This window comes from Hoplias malabaricus, chromosome Y (assembly GCF_029633855.1).
Source record: "Hoplias malabaricus isolate fHopMal1 chromosome Y, fHopMal1.hap1, whole genome shotgun sequence".
Taxonomy (NCBI): domain Eukaryota; kingdom Metazoa; phylum Chordata; class Actinopteri; order Characiformes; family Erythrinidae; genus Hoplias; species Hoplias malabaricus.
This window is the reverse complement of record NC_089820.1, coordinates 6,688,451-6,713,812: the sequence shown is the minus strand read 5'-3', so window position 1 is coordinate 6,713,812 and position 25,362 is coordinate 6,688,451. Positions and strand designations below refer to the sequence as shown.

General features: G+C 41.5%; 1 protein-coding gene across 3 annotated transcripts in view; it reads left to right on the top strand.

Annotated features, from left to right (window-relative positions):
- LOC136678653 (netrin receptor UNC5D-like) overlaps positions 1 to 25,362 on the top strand; it is a 241,458-nt gene that overhangs the window by 115,561 nt on the left and 100,535 nt on the right. For all 3 annotated transcript variants that reach the window (XM_066656735.1, XM_066656736.1, XM_066656734.1), the window contains exon 2: positions 8,102 to 8,314. In XM_066656735.1, coding sequence (XP_066512832.1) covers positions 8,102 to 8,314 — 213 coding nt within the window. The remainder of the gene's footprint in view (positions 1 to 8,101; positions 8,315 to 25,362) is intronic.

Genomic DNA, 25,362 nt, shown 5'->3' with positions numbered 1-25,362 from the left:
ATTGTGTGCTGTGTTACACACATTTCATTTTGGTGACAACCTGACCAGGAGGGAGCTTTGCCATGCACAAGCAATATGCTGGCTTAGGAATATTACATTTTGTTAGTGATGTCTTTTAAGCTTTTGTTTGTGTCATGATGGGAGTAACATGTCAGCAGTTGCCAAAATAGGACTGCCAAAATTGTACTCCCTCCCCTCCCCACAGAAACTCCCCCACCCCTGCAGAAGCTACAATAAAATACATTTGACACACCAAGACATGTCACCAAAATGATTTTGATGTGTTTCAGACTTTACAGAGGAAAGGGGAGTACAATTTGGCAGGTGTCAAAATGGTGTTCAAAAATTCTACTTTTCGAACAAACACCACCCTTCACGCCTCAGAGATGCTACAATAAAACACATTCATAAGTATCATCTACACACCAAGGCATTTGACATTTCATACCCCTCACCCCCCAGAAATTCCAATGTGGTTCTTACCAATCATATCATTTTTTTGGGCTTCAGCCATGATATTCGGGGAATATTCCAATGCTCGGATGTATATTGTCGTCATTAACCAAATCCACTTCCGACCCCCTGCTTTAATATTCCTCTCTCCAGGCTGCGCTGTGGCTCAAAGTGCAGGCTTTACTCGCTACCTACACGTGCTCACCTGGTAACTAGGTCAATAACTAAGGGCACAGAGTGTGCATACAGTTTGAGTGGAGGTGCTCCGATTTCAGGCACTAATCTGATTCATTGTAATTCATTCGATTCATTGTAAATGTGTTGTTTTAACCTGTTAGGCTGTTTTATATGACTTTCACAAAGACTTTTATGTTGATGAGCCTGAACACGGCTGGAGTGGGGAGATCACTGCGTTTAATGCTGGAGCCTGAATGTGGTGGAAATCTCACAAATATCCCCATCTCAGAATTAGAAACCGAATATATACCCAATGAACAAATATCTAAATACCCGAATACTTGTGGCCAGATATTCTTTCCAAAATCAGCGCTCAGCACCCACTTTAAAATGAAGGCTGCACTGCTGCTCCCAGCATGGCTCCTCTTGCCGAGTTGTTCGCTAACTTGTGCGCTACACGGTGCCACTAAGGGCACAGAGTGTACACAGATAAACCAGAGCTTCTTGGAGGTGTTCTAATTTGGGGTGTGAAGTTGACAAAATGAACTGTAGCTTTGCCATGCTTCGTTGTAAGTAGGTTGCTGTAGCGTTAGGCAGTTTTAGGCTTCGTCCAATACTTTTATGTTGGCATGGCTGAATACATGTGGAGTGGAGGGTTGCCTTTATCGCCACATTTATCAAAAAAAAACAAATATCTGAATCTCAAAATTTTAATCAGAATACCTACCCAACGAATGAATATCTGAATATTCGGGGCCAGCAGCACAGTTAAACCCAGGACATGTCTGTTCTGAAAACTGGTCGGCCAGCGCCACACAGGAATGAATGAATGAATGAATGAATGAATGAATGAATGAATCAGCTTACCCCAGCTAGCATACCATTCATGCTGATCTAAACAGATTCTTTTAACAAGGAGTTTGAGGGTTTCATCTGAAGACTAAGCCATTTGATCAGTCACAGCTTAAACATTGTCCCTAACAAATATTTACTCTCCTTAGCTGGCCTTTTTCTTTTGCAGTGCAATGCTTTTTACTGATCAGGTTGTCACTATATAGGAATGGGTCTTTAGCCCAGCTCCTCAAACACACACACACACACACACACACATACATATGCCCTTAGTAATCGCCTAGCTCTAGTGTCACAGTGCTAAAGATGACTACCTCTCGTTTGCTCTGTCGACCCTCACACCAGACATTAAAACTCTTGTCAGGAGTAAAGCACACCCCCAACTATCTCATTAGCTTCCGCAAATGTCTGTTCAGTAAAAACAGGCCATTTTAAAGGCTTTACTTATTTTATGTGTAAACACAGTTATGCTGTTATGATGTTAATTTTATTTATGAGAATCAGAAGCACACGGTTCATTCTCGGCTTATTATTAGAGTAATGTGCTCCGAATGCAGAGCTGAAATGATGGGTTTATTTTTATATATAAAAGATTATATTGTTTATGCAGGCGTAGGTTATTTTTGTAGAACACATTGGCTGGGTTTGAATTCTGTGAAAACGGTACACGACTTCATGACCAGGGGAAAATGATTCCCGGTGTGAGAGCAATTTTAGAGTCTTACTCGTCGTTTCAACAGTGGCACCAATAGTTTTGCACGCTACCATACACCGCCATTTAACAAACAAGTCTGAACCCTTCCGCAGGTTTGATGGCAATGGAGAACTGAATTTTTAAGTTTAGCATGAACATTGTTTATTTGTGAATCAAATATCAGTTTTGAACTATATCACTTGTAATTCACAGAAGAAAGGAGTTACTGTGAGCAGACTGTAATTTATGTTCAAGCTTATGTTCATCAGAATGTAGCCTGCTGCCCCATTAAAGGTGGGGAAAAAACAGTCCAGTTTAAGGTGGAAAAGAAAATTGTAAGAAGCTAAGTTTACTTTTCTAACAAAATATATTTATTTACCTTAAATAACCATTGTTTGTTGTTGTGTTTATTTATTGTCAACTTTGTATGGTTTCTGGTTACAGTTTATCAGGAGGCTAGTTGGTAACTAAATGTGTTCATAATTTTTTATTTGAGTTATTTTTAATCTAGTTTCATTGTGGATACCATTTTTGTGGCCCTCAGGCAAAGTTCCCAGTGGACGTGGAGAACCATATTCCAATATTATACAATTTAAATATGTAATTTAAAAAAATATAGAGCTCTGTTGCAGCTTGTAATGAAATGACTAAAGTGGAATATAAAGCTTACCAAAGCTCTTGGGATGAAACATTCTCTGCTTGAGTAGAATGCTCTAAAAAGCCTAGGGTTTGGGCTGAAAATGACTAGCAAAGTGCTGGAAAATGCTCTGGATTTAGATTTTTTTATAGTCGGCAGCACGGTTCTTGTCTCCTTTGAGACTGAGAGGAGGGGAAAAAAAGCAGATCTGGATGAAGGTCTTTGAATTATTTAGAGCAAACCTAGCGTTTTATGGTTTGAACATTTTCAAAATATGAGCCAACATTATCCGTTTCAGATCAGACTTTGTTGCCTTCTCGACACTCGGGGGACGGCAGATGTCGTTCTCATGATGTTTCTGGTCTCATGACAGTTCCCTGCTGAAGATAAAGCGGGCAACTCTCCTAAGAAGCAGGTAGAAGGAAGTTCTGAAGTCGAGATGGATTTCAAAGTCAACTCTGTTTACTACTTCTGAGATTTTCCTCGCGATGCCATCTTGCTCTTTGGTCAGGACGTATTACTCCTCGCTCTGAAAGCGGAAAGTTCACCAGTTTTGATGGCTCACTGAGGAGATGCCTGATGGAAATGCAGATTTTGGCATTTGTTGCTCTTTGGAGACACGGCAGGCATCTTCAGGTTTCTGCATGGCGGGTGATGTGAAATCTGCGCTTGAGTTTTGAAGAGTTATTTGAAGGAAAGGACTTTTATGTGCTGAAAGGAAGGATCTGCTCCTTAAAAAAGGTTCTTCAAGAGTTCCTTTGTAAAAGGCAGCGTGGGTATATACATTAATACTAAAAGGCATCTGTATAGTATGGAAACATCTACTTATAAATATAGGCAAACACTTGTCTATTTTGAGGCATTTTAAATCCAAAAGATTTGCAATCAAATATCTCCATTTTCTGCAACAACAGCTTCTACTCTTCTGGGAAGGTTTTGGAACATTGCTGTGAGGATTTGATGGCAGACATGGAACAATAATAAAGTTATGATCATGACAGCACTCAATTTGAAGGTTATTAGATGGAGCTCATTCTCTCCAGATGTCCCAGTTCCACATTTCCACCACTCAGCGCTGAGGGATTAACACCCCTTGAGCCCAAGTGAGCACAGTAATCAGTGCTTTTCTGATGCTGTTTGATCTATTGCTGTTTCTATGGAAATAACAGAAATGATGTGTTTTTAAACATATTTTTAAACATTTCACTGTAAACAGGTAAATATCAAAGGTATAAAGGGACATCCACCAAAGTCTCAGTCTTTGCAGCACAGAGAGGGCATGACTCATGAATCAATGCAAAATTGGAAATCCAGAATCTTAATCTATGTAGCTGAAGGCTGGAAACTGCTGGTGGATGTGGAGTGTGACTTTGGAAGCCATGGCTGACGTTGCAAGAGAAACCATGATGCCATTTGTGATTTATTTTGCTGGATGATCTCTGGACGACTTTGGAAAACCATTGTTGATAAACAGAGTCTGCCACTGGATCGAATAATCCAACCTAAAACGTTATTATTCATTCATTATCTTAAAGGGCTTATCCAGTTCAGGGTCACGGTGGGTCCAGAGCCTACCTGGAATCATTGGACGCAAGGCGGGGATACACCCTGGAAGGGGCGCTAGTCCTTCACAGGGCAACACAGGCACACTCACACCTACGGACACTTTTGAGTCGCCGGTCCACCTACCAGTCCTGGGAGGAAACCCACACAGATACGAGGAGAATACACCAAACTCCTCACAGACAGTCACCCGCAGCGGGAATCGAACCCGCAACCTTCAGGTTCCTTGGGCTGTGTGACTGCGACACTACCTGCTGCGCCACCGTGCCGCCCCTAAAATGTTATTATGCAGGGGGAAATCCATATATCACTTTCATGGAGAATGTCCGCTGAGTTCTCTGGACCTGTCTTACTGGACCTGTCTCCGGCATGGATTATTTGAATATCTGACAAGGCATAATTGATGCTGAGGTGCATATTGTGATTTAAGGGACATGTATGCTGCCACCAAGGTGGCATATTTTCCTGGGAAGTCCATGGTTATTTCAGCCAGACCGTGCTAGGCCTCATTCTGCACATGGTATAGCAACATGACTTCGTAGACAGAGTGCATGTGCGTGACCAACCTGCCTGCAGTCCAAATCTGTGTCCTAAGGTGCATCATGAAGGGGAGAATCTAACAATTATGACCACAGAGTGTCAAGCAGCTAAAATGTATTGTATTAAGTGAGAATGGGAAAAAATTCACTTGGAAACCCGTGACAATTATTTGAAACGTTAATGTTTCAAGAAAATTACCAAATTTCAGATTCTTGTTTTTATTGCATTTTATAAAACTTTATTTGGGATAGGTTTGTATGTGACGTGCTGACCTTTTTACATAACTACATACAGTAGAAGCCTTGTTGTAAGAACATATTCATTAAAATATGGCCTCCAGACTGCTGTAACCCACCCCGAGCCCTCCCTGGACCACTGGCCACTTGTGCGTCGCTCTGTTTGATGTTTGTCAATGGGGTGTGTTTGAGCTGGTGGGAACGAGAGCGTGGAGGAGCTGTCTGTATTCATTAAGGCCGGCCGAGGCAGAGGGCTTTAAACGGTCAGTCGGAGGTCAGAGGGATTGGATACACAGTGTGGCGGCCGGCCAGCGCAGCAGTAGGTGAGAACATGCTGTGCTTGGCTGAAAGTTTCGCTTTTTTTCTTCTTTTTTTTATCATTTCCCTCTCTCCCTCCATCTCCCACCAGCTGCAGAGTTCTGGGGATTTAGTCGAGGTTTTCCTGGCGAGGAGGCAGAAACTTTGAATTGAACATGGCATACACAGTTGTATGCAAACTTTGAACACCCCTGGTCAAGTGACATGTTCGTGTTGACTACTTGTACACGTTTGTGGATCTGGAGCTCTTATGAATACACATTTTGTTTTTTTGCCAAAGTCAGTGTAACAAATCATTCTGATTTTGTGTTGTGTATAACAGAGTGAGGACACCTTAGGATTGCCCCGCCTCTTCATCTGAGTTTCTCCAATCACAGCACCCGATCTGCATTTATGTGAGAATGCAAAGATAGGATCAACCAGAGCAAAGAAACACGAGAATAGAGAAGAACAAGACCTTCTCGATCCTCTCTCCAGGTCGTTCTGAAGATGGCTGTTTAGACAGGGGGAGTGCGCTGCTGTGGTGTATGATCCTTGTTGTATTTTGAGCAAAGCTTGTAACAGACATTTTATTAAGACCCTCAGAGAACTGTATTCACTTATGGAAAATGGGTATAATGGGTCGGTTCCAAAACCTAGTGATCTGTCTAACTAGAGAGCATTTTACGTCATAGTTCCCAGCACGTAGGCCACTTTTAGACACTTCACTATGCTGCCTAATAATGTATCTTAATCTGGCTGAATTGTAATGCAGCATCTAATCCTTCCTCAGCCAAGAAGACTGTCCCATGATGCAATGCCAGAACAACTTCCGTCTATTTGGCTCTTCTCCCAGAGCAAAAATAATTCAAATCGCAATAAAAACTGGAAGATTTGAATCCATCGCGGTGCTGAAGCACCAAGGCGACGCTAGCCGCAACAATGGTTGCGTGCGGTGGGCGGGGACAGGCTGTGATGCAATCGCTCTCTAACCGGAGCGTCTCAATAATCTGCCTCATGAAGACAAACGACCGCTAGAATGCTGTTTACTTAAAAAGCCGTCTATGGAGTCAGTGCCTTACTAGGCAGTTCACTAGGTTTTGGGACAGACCTAATATGTCTCCTTTAATAAGCAGTATGCAGCATGTCAAAACTGTAACCTTTATAACTTCTCAAAACGCAAGGCATCTTCAAGCTCTAGTTTGATTTTATTGTAATTTTAGCCATATACATTGTGTACAGTGCACAGTGAGTCTTGGGTGTTCAAGAAAACTAGTGTAGGACATATCCCCATGTGTTTGTGTCCTTCCTGCTTTATACTGTGAGAAGACAGTTCAATGTTATGGGTCTGAAAGGTTGTGGAGCTGTGTGAATGGTGGCAAAAAGAAAAGTTCAGCACCATTCACCATTAATGAATGTAATTGAGATCACATACAGAAAGTGAAGCAAGTCTTCTGAAAAGAGTGGGATCTTTAATAAAGGCAAAGGCTGCAGAAATTACTGATTATATAAACATATTTATATATATATATATATATTAGACAAATTGGCTAACTAAATTAGCAGTATCGTTTGGACTAAAGGAGAAATAAATCCATGTTCTCAGACTTGGGCCTCACTTGTCAGTTGTTCAGAGAAACAATTAAAGTAACGTCTTATTTCAGCACTAATTATTTTACAGTCTCAGCTTTTTATTTTTCAAATGAGACATGGTCATTGGCTTATTTATCAGTTTAATGCCACAACAAATGTAGGAGGTTGTGGGTAGTGTACGGGTCTATTGGATTTCATTTGGCAGAATTGGATTTGTTGGCGGTATAATGACTTTCAGGGCTTTTTTCTTTCCGCCGCTGACAGGCTTAGCTCTATCAGACACTCTACAGCCAGCGTTGATGGGCTGGAGCTTTTTCTTCCAGCGAGAATCCCCAAGATGGCGTGTCTTTCTCCTTGTTGTTCCGCCCTCTGGAGAACCAAGGAGATTGGAACGGCAAAGGGAACAGCATTTTTGCCAAAAACTCATTCTGCCCTCCTCAGAACGAGCTCCTCTGTACCCAGATGTGTCACTCCTCTTCCTCTTCTTGAGTTGTTTTGCTTTCTGTCTTATTGTGCTGTCCTTATTACACCATGATTTTCACTGTTTGATCAAAGGCACAATAACCGACCCTAGATTGTTCGCTCAGCTCAGAATGTGGGTGGTGGGAGTGCCATTTGATGAGATGCTGTTGGGTTCATCAGTCAAACACTGAGCATTCAGTTTTCAGTGCCTTTGCTTATGTTTTTTCAATTCATCAAGCCCTTGCCCAAAGGAGGCCTCTTCCTGTCTTCGGCGGATGAAAAAAAAAGGCGCCATTTGTTTTGGCGATACTCTTCTTTCTGTGGCCCGTTTAAAAAATCAATAGCACATGGTCCGAAGGGAAATTAACAAATTTACAATGAGAAAAATTGCAGAGAAAACAGTCTGGGTTTGAATGTTTTTCTCATGGCTGACAAACAAAAGAAAGAATTCTGATTACTGCCTGCTGTCGTTCATTAACTGCTGTGAAGAGCAATTTCATGTTTTTTTTTGTTTTTATTTTCTTGTTCTTTTTCAATCATGTGCTATTTGTGCTAATGTTGTTCTCAGAAACTTAACAAACTCACTTCTCTTTGTAGGACCTCCAGGGGATGCTGCTGCTGATTCACCCTCAGTGGGAGGGACTTTACCTCACTTCTTGCAGGAGCCAGAGGATGCCTACATCATCAAAAGTAACCCAATCAGACTGCGGTGTCGAGCTGCTCCCGCCCTCCAGATATTCTTTAAGTGTAACGGGGAATGGGTCCATCAGAACCAGCACATGTCCCAGGAGGTCCTGGACCCGAACACTGGTACGTACTGCTGTGTGTCCGATTCTGGGGCTAGAATGTCTGACCCAAAAATAATTTGACACAATAGTTCCATGTCCTGAAAAATATCAAAAAACAGTTTCTCATTGTAATCTATAGTTAATACGTGTGAGACTGGGTACAGGGTCATCTTGATGTTGACCTTGAATTTGAGTTCAGGACATGGATTTATTCCAGGAATTAACCAGAATTACATTACATTTTTTGGTTTGCTCCTTACCACAGGCTCCACAAATAACAACATTGTCCCATATTGTGGTGGTCTACCTGCAGTAGTTTTTTCTGTAGGTAATACTCAACGTGTTGAGTCATTGAAGTCTGTGTCAAGTTTTGAGTTTTGTCTACGTTGAGCCAGGAATCCGTGTAGTCTGTCATAACTTAGTCATGTTTCACTGTAATGCAAGTCCATCATTGTGTCACAAATCCTGAGTCAATGTAAAGTGGGTTTCAGTTGAGTCTTGTGTAGTATAAAGTGAGCAGATCCAAAGTCTTACGTCGTAAATCTTTGATTTAAGGACTGGAATGTGACGACTTGAGTCTGATCCTTGGTATTTTTCTCAAAATATTGGAAGTTGTCACATCCCCTGATTCCCTTTTAACCTGTCAGTGTTCCCTCTCTGGCTCTGACTTGTTCAGATGCTTAGATCTTGTATCTAGTCAGACGTGCTGTTCAGAGAGAATAAGAAAATGACGAACACCTTTCCAGACGCTTCTGACTACATGTCTTAGCGACTTGTGCACAAAAGCCGGTCATGTTCGATGCAATTTAGCTGCAATCAGCGGCGACGTCTTCAGAGTTCCTGCAGGGATTTCCAGAAGAAAACACAAACTAATCCAGCAGCCTCACTGAAATGCATTGTGATTAGTTCGCACAGAGGCGAGGAAGGGAAAGCTGCCTAGTGTTCACCAAGTCTCCGCTGCAGGAAGAGGCTCTTAATTGCTTGTGGAAGTTCATTATTGTGCGATTGCTGTGCTGTGAAATTGTTGAGCGACTGATAACAGGAAACAGAAAGGGACGGCTTTGATTATTTTCTGGCCTGAACGATTTTCAGGGGAAGGGGAGTAGGGGGGAAGAAAAGTTCTTGTTTTGATTTCATAAGCACAGTCTGCTTAAGTCGTGTCTTTTTGAAGTAGTAGGGAGTGTTTGGGATTGTCGTTTTGAGATTCCGGGCTTTTAATAATGTAGTATTAGGCATATGCACTTCTTTTTAAAGGTAATATTTCACCATCTAATGTAAAGGAAGTCATTTTCTGTGGGACTCTCGTATGAATTTCATGTTGTTTAATATTCATCTGATACTGACACCTATTGACATGAATGTATAACAGTTTCTGTACCAAACATGTCTGACTCGATGTGGGAGACCCGCTCCATGGAGCATAAACTGGTCCATCAGGGTCAACAAAGCAATCCTGTGAGCTGTGCCAATTACTGGTCTCTCACTGCGTACATTGTTACTGCTTACATTATTACTGTAATACAGCAGGGAGAATCTCCCTACACTGAAAATGAAACCCAGTGATGTAAAGCCAATAAGATAACGCTATATTGATCACAAAGGAAATTGCAGCATCAAATTACTATGTGCATTAAAGAAGCCGTACATGAATCAAAATAAATAGGGTGGGGCTCTAGAAGTGGGTCACAGAAATACTATTAGCCACGAGAAAATCAAAGCGAGAAGGGTCTATATACATATATAAATGAATTATATTAATGACATAAGCAAGAGCAGCCTCAGTATGTTCTGCACTAAGAAACAAATTAGGTGATAAAATACATAACACAAGTGAGGTATGTCTAAATACATAATGAGTTTGTACATTACAGACACAAGTATTTATAGCACTAATGGAGTTATGAGGTAATAAAACTGCTGATAGAAATATTATGTAGTGTTTTGTTATTATTATAATAGAAATGTTATTACAAAAAAACACAGATGTAGTTTGGCTTTCTAGCCATAACATTCACTGTTTTTCATCCTTTTAAATTTTAAATAAACAGCACATCCTCCCACCTTCAATATCATCAGAAGTGTTCTAAGAGCCTAAAGTAGTACAGACAGTTTTAAAACCATTGTAAGACAGAAGATGGTATGTTTACAACAGATGCGGCAGTGTTTACATGCTTTGTTTTGCCCAGACTGCCTCTTTAAAGCTTAATCACATTTACAACAATCTGGCCATATTGTGGATGTCAAAAAATAAAACACAAATATGACAAAAAAGGATGAACGCATCAAAGATAATCTTAAAATAGATTGCACCTGGTCAAACTAAATTCTGCTGTGATTACCTGATAACTGCTATATTGTCTTGCTGTGAAAACAGGGATTCTTATATAGGCGTCTATACAAAATACAATTAACAACTCAATACACAGACTGGGAGATGAGTGTTTACTTTTGCGCACTGTACTCTGACCGCATTATTCCATTATGTCGGTTGATGTGCAGCATTTTTCAATACATTTAATGCTATTTTATATAATGGAAATCCCTTTTTGAATTCAGTGCATCAACAGATGTTAGCTAATTAGTATCCTTGCATTTTTTCACTTCAGAATGGTTCGTAATTGGTATATTTCTGAAGCTGCATTTTTACCCCTTCACAAATGGGGAACAAAGGGATTATACAAGCAAGGAATTTGCATAATGCTAAACTAAGCATTTGACAGCTGCAGGAGATGCCTATCGACCTCATGAAGCACTAAATATGTTGGAACCTATGGAAGTTTTTATGCATTTCTTTTCTTTCTTTTTTGAACACTATGTACCCTTGGGGGTTTGGTTGGTGAGGGGGGGGTGGGGTTATTCTACTTGGCTGTGTTTAAAAAAAAAAAAGAAGAGTGGTAATTTCCTCTCCCAAGAAATATACTCAAAAAAAATATGCCAGTTGCCTAGGCAATGCTATGCACCAGCCAGGGCCTCCTGTGGATTAGCAATTAAAAAAGAACCCAAAGAAAAGCCGGCGGCCTCCACAGGCCAGGGAGAAAAGTGGCTTTAGATCAGCGCTAAACTCATAACCTCAGATAACGACACCCTTTATAGCGCCGCTGCGTTCCTGCCGTAATGGACGACAGAAAACGGGAGAATTGGATCAGAGCAAGGAGCTAATCGCAGACACACATCTACAAAGAATTGGACTTTATTGATTAGGACACGGGGCCCTCAGTGCCATAGCAGGCCGCTGATAGCATCTCTTATTTACCAGCGGGGCCAGATGAGACTTGGACACTGATAAAGCAGCCGTCCAATGCCCTTGACTCCGGTCAACGTTTGGGAAAAAGGCAGGCCAGAGAATACACCAATTACCCTGGTGACGGAGCTAAGAGGAGGTGAATGTTGGCCTCCACAGTAATCTTAACCCAAATTGACATGCTCAAGCCATTTTTGGGGCTGGAAAATTGGATCTGAAACTGTAACCTGTATTTCTACACTGTAGGTGATTGGCCATAAATCCCGAGGCCTGCCTGCTTTAGTTATTCTCGCTACATTTCTCAAACTCTCAGCTTAGACCACCTCACAGCATCCTTAACATTCGTCCTAATTGAAAATGATTAGAAAGGAAACTGAGTTTAAAGCGGTAAGGTTTTAATGCCTAATGGCTTTGGAGCAGCGGAACTGCGTTCTGTGGATTGATGGAGCACCATACCATACCTTCAGAGTCAGCTGGAGTGCCAGAACTAATCATTTGGCTAAATAGTGTGTGATTAGAAAAAAATTAAACTGAATTTTTATTAGAATAAACCACACTAAAACACAATTAAAGCTTTTAAAATTAAGTTCAAAATCCTCTAATTTGACAAACAGTCTTTTATCGACCCAGGAAATGAAGTTAATTAAGGCCAGGCGTCTTATCTGCGTTGGGCTCTAATCAGAGATTAATATTTTGCTGTAGATTCAGGCCCACACTCGCCAGCATGAGAGAATCCATTACTGATAAAAGCATCTATATCTATAGCCTGAATTAACTCCATCACAAGTGGGCTTTTGTTTGTGTATTTATTTCATTATTAATGTTTGCAGGGAGGTCAGGCTCCTCATCTACAATTCAGACTCCCCCAGCAAGGCTGTCCGCTGTTTCAGACATTTCAAAACAGGAATCAGATTCAAGTGTATAGTTTTTCTTTGTTGATTTGTGTGTGAAACCTCTTGGGTCTGCAAAGGCTGAAAAGTTAAAGTCAACATGAATCAGATATCAGAAAGCATTTTCCTTTTTTTTAAATATATTTTACCATGTCTGAGCTAAATAACACTATGGAGCTGGATGTAATGTGAGTGTGTTGTGAAATTAATCTTTAAGATTTGACTGGATGGTGAAATGCTGGCCTTTCCAAATAATGTTTCAAATGATTTTTCTGAACCGTTCATTTAAATGAATCAGACGTCTGATTAAACTGATTCAATTTGATTTTGTTTGGTTTTGGTAGCTGTTTTTGGTAAATGCACCCACAGTGTTCACTGAACGACTGTCATACCTGCTGTCAGGGAACGCGAAGGGCGGACTGACGGAGGCGGACGCACACGCTACAACACAGATATTTTATTAATGAAAGAATATAACAAAACAAAACAAACAGAAACGAACTTGAAGGCAAACACGAAGCGATGAACAGATGAGAAACAACATGATTAGAGATGGGAACGAAACACAACGAAACCACACGACTTGGAATAGGAACAACAAAAATAACACAACGTGTAATGGGAACCACACAAAACAACACGACTTGGAACATAGCAAAACAAACGACCGATAACAGGAAGTGACACAAGGGAACTTAAATACATGAACAAACGAGACACACCTGAAACAGATAATGAGGGTAAAGGACAAAGAGGCGGAACAAAGGCGGGACAAGGGCTAAGACATGGACGATAACAGACAGGGCCATGTGCTGAGAGAGCACATGGCAGGGAAAACAAACAGGACCGGGCCAGGATGTGACACTTGCCCAGTACAGTGTGCAGGATAATCTTTTTTCATGTTCTATAAGAACCTTGAAACAATCCCTCCCTCTTTAAAATTCGAGCCTCTAAACTCATAGTCATATTTTTAGGGAGAGGCCTCACTATTATTGGCAGGAACAACACAAATACACATTTCCTGCCCATATTTCTGATTTTGTGATGAAGAGCCAACTCTGGAGTCATTCACCTTTATACTGACCTCAAAATAATTAGGTGTTTTCACAGATTGTACAGGGTTATGGTTGGGATGGGAATATATGTGATATTGGTTAATATAAAATAAACATTTTCCATGCCCAAAGGCTTTTGCAAACAAAATCACTTGCTAAAGTGTTTGATTATACAATTTCATCGAAATTAACAATGAAGTAAAAATGTAGAATTTTAAAAGATATTTTGCAATGAATGGTATTTGATATGAATTTGGACATAAACCAACTTGTTAAATATGCTTACGTTTCTCAGCTTTCAGTCTCCAGTTGGCTGAGTGATCCCATGTAGGAATCAATCTTAGGCCTCCAAAGCTAGAGTCCAGGATTCTATGGGATATGCCAACGACAAGGAACAGAGATGTACCCATATGTGAAGGAGAGAAGTAAAAAAAATGTGAATAAGGCGACAAAACCAAAAAGAAGTTTATTTAAAAATGGTGCCAACCAAAACAATGTTTAACTACAGTGCAGACCTGAAGATTGCCATGGATTTGGGCAGGGGAAAATATGGGAGAGCAATGGCAGGAGGGTGGTATGACAAACCGAGTGTCAAGGGAAAGACTGACCAACTCAGCCAAGAGCAGAAATCAAAGCTTTTCCTAAAACCTAAATTCTGTATACGGAAATGTGAACAAGAGGATGGACTTGAAGGTTCCAGAGGAGTCCCAAGAGCGTGGTCTCAGTTTAGCAAATAGCACAGGAGGACAGAGAAGCAGGATTAAATGCTAAGGGCTTACCAATTCACCGTCTAGCTTTGTGTTAGCACTTCGGAAAAGAAACCCAAGACTGGGCACATGGCTGTGAAAGTGCTCCCCTCATGTAGTGTCAGATACAGGTTCTTATTGTCCTTAATTACTGTGGATATCTGTGCTGCCCTCCAGTGGCAAGAGGTTGAGTCTAGCCACAGGTCAGGCTGTTACTCAGGAAAGCAAAATATGTGATTCTTTTTCCCAGCTTCTCTACAATATTTAGTCAGTACCAGTTCCTTAACCATTACACCCACGCTGGGTATTTACAAAATCCTGCTAATGTTCTATTTCTAGTGCTCAACATACTTGGAGGAAAACAATAACTGCCCTGTTGGAGTTACCCCCAGAAATCGGTCATGTTGGCAGATACCTGAATGGATTAGCATCTTTACTCAGTATCCTGGGTGCACTGCTAAAAACACATTCAAGGCTATTGTTCAATATATGTATGATACTTGTATTTAAAATATATCCTCACCTCCACCAGGTGTGCGGCTTTTTTGTTTCATTTCAGGAAACATGAAAGCTGGAATTATTTAGACATCTGTGAAGAGGAGATATGCTGCTAATGCCGGCCAGGCTGGGAAATGTAAATGTGTTTACAGAGTAGTGAAGACTGTACATATAGACTCTAATTACCAATGGCAGAGGCCAGATACATCTATACACTATATATACAATAGTACACCACTGTTCTAATCAATGAATTCAGCTACTTATAGGCAACATAGACAAACCTGAAGACCTGCTGTTCCAAGAGAAATAAAAAGAAGGAGCCGACTGTACCTGGTGTGTGTTTGAAGTTTATGTTCACGACTTGAATTACTACAGAAATTCATTTTTTTACTTCAGCTGTTTAGTTTTGTTGCATTTTTGGTAATGCATATTCTTTCATGGAAAGTCAGATTCACCTTGTGTTAAGGAATACGTTTGAAACAGCAGAAAGAAATCAGCATTACCCTCTTATTGAGCATAAATCGAGCAACATCCACGTCTCTTTTAATGCTTTTCAACATCCTGAGTTTGTTCCACCATCCCAATGTCTCCAGATACCGTTTCTCAGCTGTAGCTCATTTTGGGTTTGTTTCCCATTTATCGAGCAAGTGTGTACACATACCGGACTTTTTCCAGAACGCACACAAACAAGAGCTCGCAAATGGTGCTTAAACATTATCTGAAATTTATTAGAAGGCTATTGGAAAAAAAAAACAATCATCGCCTTTGAAAGTGCCAATGTGTTGCCTACAGATAATCAGTTGTGATTACACAGTGTGTATAATCTCCATATCAAAGGCTCTGGATTTGCTGCGCATTGGACGTGCCTGATGCCAAGTACTGGATAAAAGGTTCGAAATTCCTCTAGCATTAGGCTGTGGGGCATTTGATCCGTATTCTCTGGAGTGATGGAGCCCCATCCACTACCTAGTGAAGCAGACCTCACTAATGTTCTCCTAATGTTGGCTGCCTTCCGATCCACAATCCCCCAGCAACGTTTCAGTATGTAGCATAAAGCCTGCTTAGTAGAGCAGAGACTCTTACTTCAGCAAGGAGTGACAAAGTACATACTGATATCTTTTATTTCTGAAGGAATGATGGGTGTGAGCAGGATTTCATAAAGGTTAGGGCTTTGTGCACAGTGTTACTGGAGAAGCTGTGTTCTCCATTTTCAACTCTTCCTATATTTTCTTGGAAAGTTTCTCCTGCTTGTATTCCGTTAACTGCAATGGGCTGTGTTTCTTTCTCAGCTCTTGTGGCAGCAGCCCCCGAGGACGGTCACCAGGCATAACCGCAGCAGAGGACTCATCTTCCAGAAAGCCATTTATCATACTTCTACTGGAGTGTAGGAAGTATGAAGGAATGTCTGTTTTGCCTCTTGCTGTGCCTTTGACATCGTCTCGAAATGATAAATGACAAGCTAAAATACGAGTACGATTCATAAACCTTTACACTGGTGCACACCCGTTTATTGCTCACTGAGGTGGACCGCCACCCTGACCGCTGTGCCTGAGGAGCAAAGGGGAGTGGGAATCTTATCAAATGCATTTATAAACCCTTATGGATACTAGATTTAGACAAACTAATTATTAAAATCCAGTATTTGACATTTGGTTTCACTTATCTTGACTTCCATTTTAAGTTTCTGCCAAAATTTTCATTTCATTGCATCACTATTTTTAGGATTACTGACTCGGATCAGTATTTCTTGTCTCTTGGATTCAAATTAATTGCGACTACACGGGCATGGAGCCGGTCCCAGTCCACTACTCTGGCTGAGGTGCTTAATGAATATGGATTTTGGGCTGGTAATCAAAAGGCATCTCTGTTAAGGGGGTTTGTTTCGTGCCTGGTCTCGAGCGCGCAATCGATTTTGAAGAAGGGGGAATCTGATCCTAAATCAGCACTCAGAGAGACTCGGTGAAGGCTGGCCCTCGAGGCTGTTTCTCAAAGCTGTCTCCGAATCAGTTCTGCTTTGTGTCATGTGGTGATGAAGGTTAACGAAGAACGTGGGAAACTTCATCCCACAACAGAAAGGGAAGGTCTATTTTAAGACGATTTGTGAATGTGGAACCTCTGGAGACGGAGGCGTCAAGACAAGGCTCCAGCAAAGCTCCGGCAAACCAGAAGTGACATGATCTTCCCATTGGTAGGTGTCAGAGATGCCTGCCACACCTCCGTCCTCCCAGAGCCCCCTGAATACCCGCACCCCCACTATCCTCCCACAGAGGGTCCCACATCAGTTCCACTCTCTAATGACAGCTAGTGCTGGAAATGATGCCAAAACGCTTGAGGAGCAAGAGAGTAGCGTGGAATTGGCAGCAGTGTCTCTTGGGTCGGTTGTTCTGGAGCGCTTGTTTGATGTTGAGGACAGTTTGAGAGAGCAGCTGTGAACTGGAAACACTTGGAACCACTAGATTTAGAGTCAAGAGGGAAAATATATCCAGCAACCTTACAGACTCTCAAGGCTAGGTAGATATTAATAGAAATCCAGTACAGTACAAGTGTGAGGATGAGCAAGATTTTATTAGTGGATATTGTAGTGTAGTAAAATGATGTATTTATCCTCCACTAGTCACTTATAATGTCACTGTGGTGGTTCCTTTTGCTGTCTCTGTGGTAGTACCCTCAAGGTTACATATTCTGTATCTTTAAGGCCTTTTTACACGGAGTATGTTTTTTTCGCACGTAAAACGGAATTTTCAACGCGATTTTCAACGTAGTGGAAATTTATTTTTTCCACAGTTATTGGGTAGGAATCATGATGAATTTGTCATTTTACTCCAAAACAACACCGGAGTTCAGCTTTGATTCTCCTCTAATTTAAAGGGATTGTTTTCTTTAACTTCTGCATTTTAGTTCTCAGTGTGTTGGTTATGTTTTAAGATTTTGTGTTCTGCTAAGAACAAGACGAGCTGTTTAGCTGCCATTTGTTTGGTCTGTAACTGTCACGGTTGCTAGGAGACGAGGAGGCGGACGTAAACGCAAGGAATTTATTAACAAATAAAAGTAAACAAAATGAACAATGAAAGTAAACACAAGCTGGAAACAGACTAGAACTAAACACATACAAACAGAAAACAACCATGAACTGGTGGTACTGTGTAAGACAGAAACACATCTACACACACAAGAACAGCCAATAGAGCACTGAAACAAAGGGACTATATATACACAGATCACAGACTAGGAACACATGGGAAAGATAACGAGAGGGCAGTACAACAGAGGAGGCACAATGACAAGGAGGGTCTAAGGTGGGGCTAGGGTGGAGACAAGGGTGGAGACAGGAGCAAAAGAAAACTACAAGGTAACGGGGCATAGCCAGGACAATGGTGCTTAATTAATTTGTAACACATCCGTCTACGCAGAAAATAGAACATAGAAATAGAAATTTTCAATTTTAAAATATGCAGCATCACAGTTCATCAGTTTCAGACTCGGTGTGAAGGACACCGTTAATATACGTGTTTGTTTTTATTTTAGGTAAAATTGGACTCAGTGTGGAAAGGCCTTTAGTAAGGGAACACAATTGTACATTATTCTATTATAATAGTAGATTTTAATGTTGATTTTATACGCCTCTTTAATCTCCATGATTTATATTATTCTCTTTTATTTTACACAGATCCGTTACTAAATCTAAATTTACTGTACCATTAGGGAACACAACTAGACTTTAAAACCACTGTTTTTACCTTTAGTGACCAATAATGTACCTCTATCTATTTTTATTTATTTATTTATTTATATATTTTGAAAATTCACAATTTAACACACTCCGCTGTGGTATTAATGAAACCTCTGTGAAATATTTGATCAAAATACCAAAAGGATCAAACACCACAGCAGCGGTCTCCCCCTGTCTTAATAGCCCTGTTCAGAACGATTTCAGAAAAGTGATTTTCTTTCACAATACCTCCCCTTTACACATGTCCTGTTTCTTGTGTTCATGCTAACAATCTGAGAATGAGTTGACGTTATGGAGCTATAGCAAGGTCTGATTTTTATGTGGTGGAGGAAAGGGGTCTAAACTAACAACTGCTGATTATTTGGCTAATCGAGATAATAATGGAATGATGAATCAGTGATATAAATCTCCATTGTAGCCCGATAGAGGACATTAATGGAGTCTTGTAAATGTTTCTTTCTGAAGCGCTCTGTGTATTTTTTGTGGGTAGATGGCGCAACCGACTCTCAGGGATTCTGTTGCAAAGTCATGGCAAAGTTAAGTCTTCTTTGCTGGAGGGGGTCACAGCTAGAGGCTGGATAAGTCCTCTTTGTGGTTTTCCAGCTTTTATACAGGCCTGAGACTTGCCGACTGTCTTTTAGTGAGCCTAACCTGCAGAGGGCCAGTAGAAGAGCTGGGAATCGGCTCCTAACAGGAACTGAACGTCTGTTTATTTGCTGTAGTTTTACAATCACTCTGTAACTTTCAGCCTCACTCTGAATTAGAAATCACACCGTATTTGGTTATAGGCGGCCTGTGTGGAGTTTGGTGTGTTCTCCCTGTGTCTGTGTGTGTTTCCTCCGGATGATCCTGTCTCCTCCCACAGTAAACGTGTTGACAGATGGACTAGCTGTAGATGTATAGAAAATGTCTACTCTGTGTTGCAGCCTTGGGCCCAATGTTTCCATTACAGAAAGCGGATGGAAGAATGACCTCCCTCGGTTGGTGGGAGCCATTTTATAGAAGCTAGTTATAGTGTTAATAACGTAATAGTGTTTTATGAATAGATTTAAACATTTAAGAATTTTTTCAAGAGCGAATCAAAGTCGATTATTTCCCACTCCAGGCTCTGCTTTCCTCTCATCGTTTAAAGGAAGGTCTGGTAACCAATAGAATTACCGCTCCATTTCTCCTGACTGTGGTTTGCTCCTGGTGTCCTCACACACAGGCTTTTAATGTCCAGCTGCAGTCAATAATGCAGACGTCTATGTGTTGATTAATGGAGCTTTGAGTGTATGGAATGCACTGTGTAAATGGGTGTATTATATGCTGCTAAGTACGTTGGGAGACAGTGGGAGTCTGGGGTAATTATTATTAAATAGCTGCTGGGTGGAGGTAAGATGTTGGGGGTTGGTACAAGGTGAAGGACTAAGTCATATTCATTTTCAGTTTCTTTTCTGAGAACTTATATAAGACTTACATAAGGTGTCCAGTACATAGTAAACAAATCTCAATTTTCTTATACAAGTATATACGTTCTAGATACCACCCAAGAAACCAGTGGCTGTGTCCAAATTGTGCACTCCACACTAATACTATACACAGATCAGCCATAACATTATGACCACCTCCTTGTTTCTACAATCAGTGTCCATTCCCTCAGCTCCACTAACCATACACTTATAATTACAGTCTATAGGCCATTTGTTGTCTGTATACCCCCTCCAGGCAAGCTCTGGACCCACCATGACCCTGAACTGGATAAGTCAATGAAGAATGATTATAAAACGTGGTAAAATCATTTAAGGGTGTATAAGTAGTTAATTTGGGCGGCACGGTGGTGCAGCAGGTAGTGTCGCAGTCGCACAGCTCCAGGGTCCCGGAGGGTGTGGGTTTAAGTCCCTCCTATGGTCCAAAAACACACGTTCGTAGGTGGATTGACGACTCAAACATGTCTGTAGGTGTGAGTGATTGTGTTAGTGTGTGTGTCGCCCTGTGAAGGACTGACGCCCCCTCCAGGGTGTGTTCCTGCCTCGTGCCCAGTGATTCCGGGTAGGCTCCGGACCCACCGCGACCCTGAACTTGATTACGGACTATGAATGAATGAAGTAATTATTATGGCCACTTTCATACTGTTTCACGTCTTACTTCAACGCTTCATTACCGAAGAAACAATGGACAATCAGGGGTGTACAGATGTGCAGATACCTTAATAGCTCCCTATTTCTTCTCTTCACACTTGCCCACATCTGCAGCACTTCCCAGGCATGTCCTTCTGGCTGGATCTCAGCTCCATAGCACACTGCTGTTCCATTGCAGCACTCAGCCCTGAGCTGGCAGACCACTTCCTGACAGGCGTCAGAGCACAGAGGCGTGATGCTGTGTTGACATGTGTTAGTCCCCCAGCCCACAGATATCACCTGCACCACAGCTGAGATGTGGGCTGACTGCAAAGGAGATGGAGGACGGAGGGGTGGAGGGATGGATGGAGGGAGGGAGGGAGGGTGGACAAGTCCAGGGCCGTCACCTTCATTTCATTTTACCTACTTGCAATTTTGCGCCTAAGCTCTGGGTTTGCAGTGGCATTATTAAAGGCAATCCCACCTCCACTGAGAGACACTTGTCCAAGGCAGGGGACAGTCAGAGGTGCTGATAGTGAGTGAACACTGCCGGTTGGGGAGCTGTGCTGTTAAATGTCAAATGCGCTGTTAATCTAATTCATTTTCCTTCAATTGTAACCCTGTCATTTCCTGCAAGTGGAGCCAGTCTCAGTATTTTACACTTACTTTAAAGGAGACATATTAGACCCTGTTTCCACAAGTTAACACAGTTCACTGGGGGTTTAATGAAACACCAATGACTTGCTTTGGTCAAAACTCCACAAGGATCAAACACCACAGCACCGTTCTCCCCTGTGTAATCAGCTTTGTTCTGAAGGACCAGTTTCAGCACCTTTTCTTTTAAATAAGAAAGAGCCACAGCTCAGTTCGGCGCCAGAGCCCCGGAGTGAGGAGTGAGAAGCAGAATCTCTGTATTTTAGTCATTTTCACTTGGTTCTTTTACTTCTCCATTCACATTTTCTTCATATTTAAGCAGACACTTATTTTCCTCATTTGTTTTGCACTGTTTAAGCTCGTTGTTGTGCTTCTACATAAACACAGGTCCAGAAGAGGAGATGAGGAGGCGGGACAATTCTGAAGTCTCTGAATACTAAGGAAAATGTCACACAAGATCAGATCAACTCCTTCTATCTCGTGTTATCAGACTAAAGGCTAATTTATGCTCAGTGTTAATACGGGTATTGGATATGCATTAAGCCTTCTGTCTGTATTCCACTTTCATTTCATGTATTGTCTCTGTTCAGTTAAAAACATGTGTCTCTGTTTTTGTTGATTTTTAGTTTGCGCTGCTGCCTCTTTTGTCGTTGTTGTAGTAAGTAATGTTACATTATCACCAGCTCCTACGAAATTGCCTTGTTTTGTTGTCAGAAACTGGACTCTGAACGGCCCTCTAGTGGGTGTCTTTCTTCACATCTAGACAATGTAACTTGGAACCCCAAATTAACAAGCACTAATATATATTTAATTTTTAAAATATATAGTATGTAATAAGTAGTGCTGATCTACAGAGATGTGGAAATAGTGGCACAGTCACATGAGATATTCTCCTCCACTTCCAAGTACCTCATGCACTAAAAGGAGAACACTAACTGCATTTATTTGAAGTATAAATCTGTTATGCTGGCTTCCAGATATTTGCATTGGTAGGATATTGTAAAAAATTGGAAAAATAGAAGGCCACCCTACATTCTGAGAGTGAGGCCAGTTGTGTTCTAAAAGACTCCTGGTTTTAATCAAGTGGGACATCCAACCATTCATTATTTGTAACCCTTATCCAGTTCAGGGTCGCGGTGGGTCCAGAGCCTACCTGGAATCATTGGGCGCAAGGCGGGAATACACCCTGGAGGGGGCGCCAGTCCTTCACAGGGCAACACAGACACATTCACACATTCACTCACACACTCACGGACCTACGGACACTTTTGAGTCGCCAATCCACCTACCAACGTGTTTGGACTGTGGAAGGAAACCGGAGCACCCGAAGGAAACCCGGGGGACACGGGGAGAACACACCACACTCCTCACAGACAGTCACCCGGAGGAAACCCACGCAGACACAGGGAGAACACACCACACTCCTCACAGACAGTCACCCGGAGGAAACCCACGCAGACACAGGGAGAACACACCACACTCCTCACAGACAGTCACCCGGAGGAAACCCACGCAGACACAGGGAGAACACACCACACTCCTCACAGACAGTCACCCGGAGGATACCCACGCAGACACAGGGAGAACACACCACACTCCTCACAGACAGTCACCCGGAAGAAACCCACGCAGACACAGGGAGAACACATCACACTCCTCACAGACAGTCACCCGGAGCGGGAATCGAAGCCACAACCTCCAGGTCCCTAGAGCTGTGTGTCGCAGTCACACCGTGCCGCCCTAACATCCAACCAGCAAACTCAGAATGAGAGTAACAACACATAGACACCTCTGGTACCACCTGAGTCATTCTTATACAGGGTCCATTCATAGTCGTAATTAAGACATAGAAAAACAAAATGCTGTCAGAAAAGTTGGTCACAAGCACTGCACCAATTAAACAGTAGGGCTTCTGAGAAAAATAGCTCTGTTTTACCCATGATGCTTCCTGCCCTGTGGCTGAATGAGCTAAATCTGTGGTTTGAGGTGGTCTTGCTGAGCATGGGGTCTGGCATACCGAGCGTTTATTCGTAAGTTTGCATGAGGAGCGTGCCATGTGGCTGGTAGGGAGCCCATCACAACACGATGCAGGATGACGCTAATGCACTATTACTGCATCCCCCTCAGCTAAATGTCATGTCCTGCTCCATTGTGAAAGCACATACACACACGCACACGCACACACACACACACTGGGAAAGAATGGGATGAGTCACTTAGCAAGGGTCATCCAGGGTCCACATAGAAATCAGTGTCAACTAAAACAACATAAGCTACACTGAGGGCGTACAGCACCTGCCAGCCCCTCTGGCAGTTATAGTTCTACTTTTACACAGTTAAAACATTGCCTTTTTATTGCAGTATGCTGTATATATATGTATAAATTTCATTTTTGTAGTTTACTGCATCATTTGAATACAGCATCTGTCCTTCCCTGTAAAAATCCCATGATGATTAACCAATACACATGCTCCAAATTTTCTTGGAATAAAATATTTTAACAATGACTTCCATTGAGAATCAAGAAGGTTTTTTTTCTTTCTCCTGGAAAGTTGCTATTTTTAGAGATAAATGGTTTTTAATTGGACAGTCATGATATGAGAGTTAAACTTACTGTGAAGACATCTGAACACTCTTTAAAGGGATGTGTACAGGTACAGTTCTTAAAAAGCTGTATTATTAGAAACTGTAATTCTGCAGAAAGAAAATGACAGCACTCCACCAGTGCACCACCTCAGACCTAGTTCACCACCCAACTTCAGCTTCAATCTACAGATACTGTAGGAATAGGTCCAATAGCTCACAACATCAGTCTATTGATTCACTGACTCCAGCTCTTATATAAACACCATCAGGGATCTTTTCATCGATGTGATACGCTCTGCTGAGCTTTAGTCCAAAGACCAAGGAAAAAATAAATATCTTATAACCATATATTTGTACATGGTCCACTGAGGTGGGAAGACCCCTGAAGGAAGACAGTGAGTGAGTCTTTATCCACATCCATTGCTGATCTTTAATGTTACCTTTGTTAAACGGGACGTCTACGATTATGGGCAACGGCAGTTCTCTCTGGTTGTTTACATTCAGAAGGTCGAATGGTGGTGGAATGGTTTTTTCACTCATTTACAGACAGTGGGGGTATAATAAACACATTAGAGCAGTTTCGAGCACTCAAACAGATTGGAGAGGAAATGGTGAGGGGACATCTTCTGAATTTTATAAAAAGTGTTTTTTTATTATTATTATTACAGTCATGAACATCACCTTTAATCATTGGAAGTGGCAAATTTCTCTCAGTTAGTTTCAAATAATTAAACATCTATTTCACTTTTAGCTCTCACACACCTGCCGTTATATAAGCAGTTCATTTACACCATGTATTTTTTTAATGTTTTCCTTCATCGGAACCTTTAACAAATACACAAATTGCGACTGTTTCAAGTGTTATATTTTGTTATTATAAAGTTTTTATTTCACATCACATTGTTTTTTGGCCTCATGTTCAGAATAATTAGTAAATAATACCTTCAAAATTATGCCTCACACATCCCCCCCCCCACCCCCCAAAAAAAAAAACCAAAAACAAAAGGAAACAATGAAGGAAAATAAAATGAACCAATTAACACATTTTAATGAACATTCTCTTTTGACATATTCTCACAAGCTGTGGACATTTGCCAATGGTCTCATGAATATTCATAACCACTGTTGCATGCCTGCATGCTCTTGCTAATTGTGAAATGTATTTTTGCAGCCAGTAACACGTGAACAAAAAGTGTGGGAAAGTCTAGAAAAGTTATAATGCACTGTTCAGCCACAGTAGTGAAACACTAGGTGAAGTGAATTTGAAAAAGGGCCAAATTGTGATGGATAGAGGACTGAGACAGAGCATCTGTGAATGGCAGGTCCTGTGTAATGTTCTGGTATTCAGTGGTTAGTTCCAAAGAAGGGCGACCAGTGAATGGGACATGAACACCTGAGGTTCACTTTTGCATGTGTGGAGAGTGAAAGCCTGTCCCTCTGGTCTGATTACAAACAGCTGAAAAGGTTGAGCCCCTTAAAGCTTGTTGTGTATGGGGCTGCATAGCTGCAGACCTGTTGAGTGGCCATTTTGACTCTGAGAAGTGGACTATAGAGTTGTGGAAGAAGCT